Genomic DNA, 10,000 nt, shown 5'->3' with positions numbered 1-10,000 from the left:
GTCGTTTTCAACGTGCTTTATAAATAAAGTATGAGTTGATTTGACTCATTATAATAATACCTCCAATCACCTGCATTTGTTTACCTGGCTATAAAGGCTAACAATATTTGCAGGTCTCGCTAGCTAGCATAATGTCTTCACACGGAAAATGCTCTGTTCTTGGATGTACTAAGCAGCACAGATCGTCTCCCAAGCTCCCAAGGACAGCAGAGCCGAGTGGATACATTTTATTTTTGGTGGCAACGTTCCTCTGAAATTAGCAAAACACTGGCAGTGTGTGCTAGCCATTTTTTGCCCGATTCCAACCTGGGAGAGTACAATGCAGGATTTTCAGATAAACTCCTTCTGATCAAGCAATACCAACTGTCCGTGGAAATCATGCAGAAACTCTTAATTATGCTGTGTGCTTCTTGCATATAGTACTAACGCTAGCTAGCTAACACGAACAAACTCCCCTTTTGCCTCAAACCGACAACTCGTCTCATCATATATGTAAGAGTAATGTTAGTGGAATTAAATTGGTAGACTTGTAGTTGATCTAGCGGTCAATAAAATGATCAAATGTTAAGAAGTGGACATCATTGGATTCCCCTCAGCCTACAGAATCCAGTTTTCATCGTTTGTTGTCGAACGGTGTCATATAGCCTGGTGGTGTCTAGCTAGCAAATGTAACTAGAGGTAACAGCATGCAATCATGGAGATAACATGAGCACTAACGCTATCATGTTTAGTCAGGGAGAGAGGACAATGCAATTTGTCACAGTGGCATCGAGTGTGGATGGTCCAGGCTAGCCAGCTATGTTTGAGGTAGCATAGCGCCGTCAACAGCCCTCGTTCTCTAGCCTAACGACTTGCTGTTAGCTGAGCTCACTTGCATATGAAAAAAGCCCTGAATCCACTCAATCTGATCTTGTCAACAGAGAGGTATATGCTAGAACACTTATTCTGAGTGGTATTTTCCACACACACACACACACACACACACACACACACACACACACATTACATAATGAGCGGCGACACGGCACACAGCACACATGCAGCTTTCGGGGGCCGCTGGTGGAAAGTGTTCCCTGCATTTATCCCTCCCAGCTGTCCTCCTGTGCCCTGTCATTGGCTCTGATTGGCTGGTCTCTCTGTCTGTCAGGTGGACTGTGCCCTGTCATTGGCTCTGATTGGCTGGTCTCTCTGTCTGTCAGGTGGACTGTGCCCTGTCATTGGCTCTGATTGGCTGGTCTCTCGGTCTGTCAGGTGGACTGTGCCCTGTCATTGGCTCTGATTGGCTGGTCTCTCTGTCTGTCAGGTGGACTGTGCCCTGTCATTGGTGCGTCTGGGGAAGGAGCGGGAGATCCCGGGTCTGGAGCTGCTGTGTGATGACCTGGTCACCATGGAGACGCTGGTGTACGAGACGTCGTGTGAGCTCAGCCTAACCCTCCGCCACCTGCGACAGCTCAGCCACATCCACAAGCTCCGCCTCCTCATGAAAAACGTATGTATTCCTTCCTACCTATCGCCTTACCTCCCTACCCACCTGCCTCCCTACCTCCCTACCCACCTACCTCCTTACCTCCCTACCCACCTACCTCCTTACCTCCCTACCCACCTGCCTCCTTACGTCCCTACCCACTTACCTCCTTACCTCCCTACCCACCTACCTCCTTACCTCCCTACCCACCTACCTCCTTACCTCCCTACCCACCTACCTCCTTACCTCCCTACCCACCTTCCTCCTTACCTCCCTACCCATCTGCCTCCTTACCTCCCTACTCACCTACCTCCTTACCTCCCTACCCACCTACCTCCTTACCTCCCTACCTACCTACCTACCTCCCTATCCACCTACCTACCTCCCTACCCACCTACCTATCTACCTACCTACCTACCTACCCACCTACCTACCTGCTTACCTACCCACCTACCTACCTATCTCCCTATCCACCTACCTACCTCCCTACCCACCTACCTATCTACCTATCTACCTACCCACCTACCTCCCTATCCACCTACCTCCCTACCCACCTACCTACCTCCCTACCTACCTACCTCCCTACCCACCTACCTACCTACCCACCTACCTACCTACCTACCTACCTACCTACCTCCCTACCCACCTACCTACCTACCTACCCACCTTCCTCCCTACCCACCTACCCACCCATCTACCCATCTACCTACCTACCTACCTACCTACCTACCTACCGACGTCCTTATCCACCTACCTACTGCCCTACCCACCCACCCACCTACCTACCTACCTACCTTAAATACCTACCTACCCACCTACCTACGCTTGCTGTCCAGTCCAACTTTATTGCAGACTCAGGTTCCAGATAGATAACAAGGCCCAATATACAACGAATAACATACAAACAAATGAAAAGCTCATCAGCTCCAAATGCAATCTATTGCAATCCAGAGCCGCTGGTCCCAGTCTGTCCTGATAACAGAGCCGTTGGTCCCAGTCTGTCCTGATAACAGAGCTGTTGGTCCGAGTCTGTCCTGATAACAGAGCCGTTGGTCCCAGTCTGTCCTGCTAACAGAGCTGTTGGTCCCAGTCTGTCCTGCTAACAGAGCCGTTGGTCCCAGTCTGTCCTGATAACAGAGCCGTTGGTCCCAGTCTGTCCTGATAACAGAGCCGTTGGTCCCAGTCTGTCCTGATAACAGAGCCGTTGGTCCCAGTCTATCCTGATGACAGAGCCGTTGGTCCCAGTCTGTCCTGATAACAGAGCCGTTGGTCCCAGTCTGTCCTGATAACAGAGCCAATCCCCTCTGCCAGCCAACCCAGGCAGACAGCCAGCGTGTTTCAGCACCAGTTGTCTCTGCAGTGTGCGTGTGAGCGTGTGCTTGTGTGTGTGTGTTTAATGGTGTGTGTGAATGTTTACCGAGCTCGTCTTGATGAGCTCCCCCTCCTAGATTTGGTGTGTGGAGAACAGTGCAGAGTGCTGTGGCCTGTGGTGTTTGATCTGGCCTCGCTAGCGTCCCTCAGTCTGCTCTCTGTCCTGTCCTGTCCCCTCGCTAGTGTCCCTCAGTCTGCTCTCTGTCCTGTCCTGTCCCCTCGCTAGCGTCCCTCAGTCTGCTCTCTGTCCTCTCCTGTCCTGTCCCCTCGCTAGTGTCCATCAGTCTGCTCTCTGTCCTGTCCTGTCCCCTTGCTAGCGTCCATCAGTCTGCTCTCTGTCCTGTCCTGTCCTGTCCCCTCGCTAGCATCCATCAGTCTGCTCTCTGTCCTGTCCTGTCCTGTCCCCTCGCTAGCGTCCATCAGTCTGCTCCCTGTCCTGTCCCCTCGCTAGCGTCCCTCAGTCTGCTCTCTGTCCTGTCCTGTCCTGTCCCCTCGCTAGCGTCCCTCAGTCTGCTCTCTGTCCTGTCCTGTTCTGTCCTGTCCTGTCCCCTCGCTAGCGTCCATCAGCCTGCGCTCTGTCCTGTCCCCTCACTAGCGTCCATCAGTCCGCGCTCTGTCCTGTCCTCTAACCTGGAGTAGGCGCAGGTGGTTATGGTCAGAGCTGGAACTGTCTCTTTATAATGAGCTGATCAGAGGCTCATTATCTCTCTCTGTCTAGAGCAGTGGTTCTTAACCTGGGTTCGATCGAACCCCAGGGGTTCGGTGAGTCAGTCTCAGGGGTTCGGCGGAGGTCAAGACACACACCCGACTCATATGATTCGTGATGACACGCCCCGCTTGGCCATCATTGGCAACAGCAGAAGTCACACTGATTTGCAGTAAATATTCATTATTATGTTTTTGTGTGAAAATCATGTTTTGATGGTTTTGTTCTTTGAACACAGTGATGTTGATGCACGGTTCATTTTGTGCACCAGTAAAATATATACCTATGTTTTGAATTTGAAAAAATCATATTTTATTGTTCCAATTAAGAAGGGTTCGGTGAATGCGCATATGAAACTGGTGGGGTTCAGTACCTCCAACAAGGTTAAGAACCACTGGTCTAGAGAGAACAACCCAATAAGCACCAAATATTAATGAGGACATTCCAATAGTGATCTGATTACAAATGCCCATCCCTACCGCATGAACACACACATGAGCACACACACACACACACACACACACACACACACACACACACACACACACACACACACACACACACACACACCTGAATACAGACTCATGCATGCGCTCTCACCATCCAACCCCACTAGTCTCATGGTCAGTCTGACTTCCTGTCCAGTGTCAGTAACATCCTGTGCGCTTGTGTTTGTCTTCCCCCCCAGTCTAGTATGGAGCGCTATGTGAAGGACGCCCTCCAGTGGATGGTTCCCTTCCTGCAGCGCTGTGAGAAGCAGGCAGGGGGCGCTGCGGCGGCTCTGCTAAGAGACTACCTGGTCACCCTGGCCACCGACGACCTCACCCTGCCCCTCGCCATCTTCCAGCACTCCAAACCAGACGTGAGGGCGTGCACACACACGCACACACATACGCGCACACACGCACACGCGCGGAGACACGCGCAGACACACGCACACACACACACACGCACACACACACTGATAAATGATGGAGGATGGTATTGAAGAGTCAATGTTGAGAGGAAGTATTACGCGGGAACAGAATTGTAGATCAGACTCGAGATTTATTGAGTCCAACAGCAGACAGATCCTGGGTCAGTCACAGAGACACACTTCATTCAGAGTATAACAGCAGACAGGATCCTGGGTCAGTCACAGAGACACACTCCATTCAGAGTATAACAGCAGACAGGATCCTGGGTCAGTCACAGAGACACACTAGTTTCAGAGTATAACAGCAGACAGGATCTTGGGTCAGTCACAGAGACACACTAGATTCGGAGTATAACAGCAGACAGGATCCTGGACGAGAGACACACTAGATTCAGTGTACCCTGTACTTGCATCTCAACAATATCGTCCAGTTTGTCTAAAATCTTCTGATGCACTCTCCACATATCTCTATCCGCAATGTAAGGAAATATGTCTTTCACCTGTTTTTCATCCAGTTGCTGCTCATCCAGCACTACTTTCCTGGCCTTTTCACAGCTGTCTTTAGCTGCTTCCCAACATTCACCCAACGTATTGGCTAATCCATGAAAATAAAGATCTACAGTCCAACCTGCCTTCCGAATAGCACCAATCTTTCTGAACTCATGTTCCATTAATTCTCTTACATATTTGAACTGCTCCCAGGTGGTCTTCTCTGGCTTCTCCTGCTTTCTCTCAGTTGCCTCAAGCGCCCTCCGGCAGTTCGACACCCATAACTCACAACAAGCGTCTCGCCATTTCTTAAGAGCAAACGTCTCTTTCTCTACCACTGGCAATATAGAGCCTGCTTGCACTGCCGCTAGCGGTTCCTGACCTGCCGCGTCTGTCACCACCTGTTTCTTACTTGTGTACTCACATCCTGTTAATAACCACGTATAACAATCAGAGTCATCATCGTCACATTCTCTATAGGCTGGTGGGTCAGTCAATGATGGATAGTGGTGTGTGGCCCTGGAGTTGGCTATTTTTGGCCTTTCTGTCTCCTGTCCTTGTCCACTATCCTGTTTCCCTGCTATTTTAACACAACCCTGTGATCTGTGATAATGTCCTCTTACTCTCTGCGCTATTTTCAGTGTCTTTTGGCCACTGCTTGCTCATCAACCACCATGCGTTGAATAGTTTGCGCATATAATCCTTATCCCAACTGGGATTATTGACAGCTGCATTGTTCACAACATAGTTATGAGCTCTATGCAATATCTCTTTCTCAAAACTCCCATCTCTAGGGTATAAATTATGTCCATTCGGCAAGATCCAATTGGAACGGTTCAATATAAAACCGACGGTCTGATCCCCAGCCCACTTCGCTATGGATGTAGGAACTTTGACCGTTTTCACCATTACATTACAGTCATTTAGCAGACGCTTTTGTCCAAAGCGACTAACAATAATTGCATTTAATGTAGGAAAAGCCAATGTACTACCACTTGCCAGAACTCACAAGTGCATCTTCTTTCTAAAACGAGTGACTAAGAGCATAATATAGTGCTGAAGGCAAAGTGCAAGAATAGCAATCTTAAGTACAGTGCAATACAATACAATACAATAAAATACAATAAGTGCTTAGGAGGGAGGATTGTTGTAGTACTTCTTGAAGAGATGAGTTTTGAGCCTGCGACGAAAGATGGGCAGCGACAATGCTGTCCTGACATCAATGGGCAGTTCATTCCACCACTGTGGGGCCAGGACAGAGAAGAGCCATGACCGTGTCGATCGACCGCAGGGGCCTCGGAGTGACGGGGCAACCAGTCGCCCCGAGGTAGCAGAGCGTAGCGGTCGGGAGGGGGTGTAGGGTTTGACCATGGCCTGGAGGTAGGAGGGGGCTGTTCCTTTCATTGCCCTGTAGGTTAGCGCCAGAGTTTTAAACTGGACGCGAGCCACTACAGGAAGCCAGTGTAGGGAACGGAGAAGGGAAGTTGTGTGGGAGAACTTGGGCTGGTTGAACACCAGGCGAGCAGCAGCTTTCTGGACAAGTTCCAGAGGTTTAATGGCTGACACCGGGGCCCAAGCGAGGAGTGAGTTGCAGTAGTCCAGGCAGGAGATGACCAGGGCCTGGATGAACACCTGCGCCGTTTCATTAGTGAGGAAAGGGCGAATCCTCCTGATGTTGTAGAGCATGAATCTGCAGGAGCGTGTGACGGATGTGACATGTGCGGAAAACAACAGTTGGTCATCCAGGGTTACACCCAGATTCCTCGCAGTCCGAGTCGGGGTCACCACTGTGTCTTCAATGGTGATGGCCAGGTCCCGGTGTGGGCAGCCCTTCCCTGGGAGGAACAGCAGCTCAGTCTTATCCAGATTGAGCTTGAGGTGATGTGTCGTCATACACTCCGAGATGTCAGCCAAGCACCCAGCTATGCGTGTCTTCACTTGTGTATCAGAAGGGGGAAATGACAGGACCAGTTGGGTGTCATCGGCATAGCAGTGATAGGAGAAGCCATGCGAGTGAATGACAGAGCCCAGAGATGTAGTGTAGAGGGAACCCCCATAGTCAGACTACGTGGTTCCGACATCGACCCTTTCCATGTCACCTGATAGAAGCAGGTAGGATGCAAACAGGGAGTGTGCAGAGCCAGTGACGCCTTTCTCCTCGAGGGTGGAGAGAAGGATATGGTGGTCTACCGTATCAAATGCTGCTGACAGGTCTAGGAGTATCAGGACAGAGGAGAGAGAGTTTGCTCTCGCGGCATGGAGTGACTCCGTCACTGCAAGGAGGGCGGTCTCTGTCGAGTGGCCAGCCTTGAACCCGGACTGGTGGGGATCTAGGAGGTTCTGGTGGAGGTACGAAGACAGTTGGTTAAAGATGACACGTTCAAGTGTTTTGGATAGAAAGGATAGAAGGGGAACCGGTCTGTAGTTTTTGACACCAGAGGGGTCGAGAGATGGTTTCTTTAGGAGGGGGGTGACTCTGGCAGTCTTGAAAGCAGAGGGAAAGCATCCTGATACAAGAGATGCGTTGATGAGCTGGGTTAGGAAGGGAAGGAGTTCCAGCCTTGCCTATTCACAGAGGCCGTCTACCACGCCCCTCTGCTAGGTGTGGACTGTTCATGTACCACACCGTGCCAGCAACCCTTATCAGCGACACGGTGCTGACTACGCGGCTAGGTTCAGGGGTGCCCACTCCCTCTCCCTAACCGACTGGGACTTTAAATGCGGATTGGTTTTCAATAATTTTCTCATGGCCTTCCTTTCTTTACGAGGAAGGTCACGTTCAGATTTGAACGCAATAGTAGGAGGTGCCTTGCCTTCTGCTCGGCTCGGACGTACCCCCATGAATCACACAACGTATTTGGCTATATGTCAGGGAGTTATTGATTTTAATAGTCTAAATTCACACTCACTACATGCATATGTTAGGGTTTCTGTCGTGGGTAAGATCCACAATTGTGTCCTGTGTCAGGTTAGGAATGCTGTCTGAATAACGGTGTAATTTTACCCTCACTCGTGTCACTGGACCAGCCGTGAATACCAAATCAATGGCTTTTATAGCCTGCCTGTGCCTTCCTCACAGACCTCAACACATGGCTTTATTTGCTCATCTTCCAACAATGTATTTAGTTCTACACAGTAGGAGACTTGAACTCCAATTTTGCACAATCTGCACTATAACCACCTATCTAACCTCATCATCGCAATACACCAGGGATCTACTATAATGCTCCCAGACTCCAACTGGGACTAATGCAATTAAAATAGGGTAGGTCTTGTCTTTACTCCATAAAATATAGACCCGTCGTCTCTGCCTCGCCGAGTATTGTAATACACATGATATAACCTAATGCTTCCAGACTGGGACTAATACCATTGACATAGGGCAACCAGAAAGGACTTAAACCTTCTCTAAACAACACAAAAAAGGACTTGAACCTTTTTGAACCTTATTTTCTTAACCTTCTTTTGAACCCTCTCTAAATCTTTTTTTACCTTATTTTTTTAACTGTGTGGTTCACCTTGTTATTGAAAGACAGTAGCCCTAACCCATGCACACATACATGCACACACACGCACACACACACACACATACAAAGAAACACACAAAGACCACAAAGCCTCCAGGCTACATCAGGGTTTGTTCTGGTGTTTGAGATGTTGTTGTCTGTGTGCTTATTTCCTGATGAAGTCTTGAGCTCAGATGGACTAGAAACTGACTAATCCAGTCCATCCTCTGCAGAGAGAGACTTGGAACCAGTCATAGTATTTGATGTTAAATAACCATCACAAGCGCTAGTCTTTCTTCATCAACACAGATATGGATAGGGGTGCTCTGATTCCACTAAGCCACCATCCCATCCCATTCACATTCCAGAATCGATTCTCGATTCCAACGATTCGTGGTTCTAGAATCTAGAATCAATTCTCAATTCTCAATGGATCTTCTACAAAGACAGATTTTAGGATCTACTCCAGTCCACTGTGCGCTAAGAAAGCGGAATATAGCAGAATAAAGTGTATAACATTGTCATTTTATATTGCAATAACACACAAAGACAAGTCTAAGACAAAACAGTTCACATTTATTAAGGGCATGCTGAACTTGACATTCAAACTCTCAAGTATAAGTCATGAACTTTACATTTCCAGTATTTCTCAATTCTGTCAGTGACCATGCTGAACTTTAATAAAACAAGATAAGTATTTCTCTTCAACTTTAAGTATCATTCAATTCTGTTTGCTGAACTTAAATAAAACATTAAATATTTCTCAAGTCAAAGTGCTGTCAAGGAAAACAGTTGTAATACAAAAAATAAAAATGCAGTTACATAAATAAAATTGGAAGGGTTAGGCTAGCTGCCTTTTTCATTTATCATTTATTTATCCTCTTTCAAAAATAAAATCACAATTCTTGCAGATGGTGTGATTCATGTCAAACTCCTTCTTGCCTGAGAGAAAGTAGAAGCCCCAATGTGTCCAAATGCCTGCCTTCAGCTGTGGCGGGGCAGGCTGTATTCCTTGCTTGTCCTTGTTTCCAATGATTTTCAGCAACTAACGTTACATGCAACCACACGCCATATAAACATTAGAAGTAGAGGCGAATTAGCTAACTGTTGTGAACGTTTGAGCTACTTGTTGTTCTTCTTTTCAAGTTAACGTTAGAGCTACACTGCTAAAGATTAGCATAGCATTTACTAGCCACACTGCCTGGCTGCACTTGCTCTGTTGCAGCAACAACTACGGAAGCCGGAGAGGGTGAAACAGTGTGGAGGGAGGAAGGAGAGGGAGAGAGAGGAAAAAAAAAAGAAGAATTGATTCTTGGGAGTTGGGGAATCAATCCGGGAATCCTGGCATAAGAATCGTGATCCTTTCAAGAATCGATTCTTTGGAGCACCCCTAGATACGTATCACTAACGCGATTCATCTTCAGGGTCATTCGACAGCATGCTACGAAATGAGATCAGCGAGACTTGACCGTAATTATGATGTAGAGGGAAATGCCGGTGGAATTAGAGAGTGTTCCTTCTTGCAGTTGTCAGTCACGCCGCCATTG

At 48.3% G+C, this 10,000-nt stretch overlaps 1 protein-coding gene across 3 annotated transcripts in view; it reads left to right on the top strand.

Annotated features, from left to right (window-relative positions):
* nbas (NBAS subunit of NRZ tethering complex) overlaps positions 1-10,000 on the top strand; it is a gene marked incomplete at its 5' end in the record, with an annotated part of 391,676 nt that overhangs the window by 80,780 nt on the left and 300,896 nt on the right. For all 3 annotated transcript variants that reach the window (XR_014630909.1, XR_014630910.1, XM_084453787.1), the window contains 2 exons: positions 1,304-1,489; positions 4,231-4,404. Coding sequence is in view for 1 of the 3 variants with exons in the window: in XM_084453787.1 (XP_084309913.1) it covers positions 1,304-1,489; positions 4,231-4,404 (360 nt within the window). The remainder of the gene's footprint in view (positions 1-1,303; positions 1,490-4,230; positions 4,405-10,000) is intronic.

Source organism: Borostomias antarcticus (assembly GCF_949987555.1).
Source record: "Borostomias antarcticus genome assembly, chromosome: 19".
Lineage (NCBI taxonomy): Eukaryota > Metazoa > Chordata > Actinopteri > Stomiiformes > Stomiidae > Borostomias > Borostomias antarcticus.
This window is presented reverse-complemented; position numbering and strand designations above follow the sequence as displayed.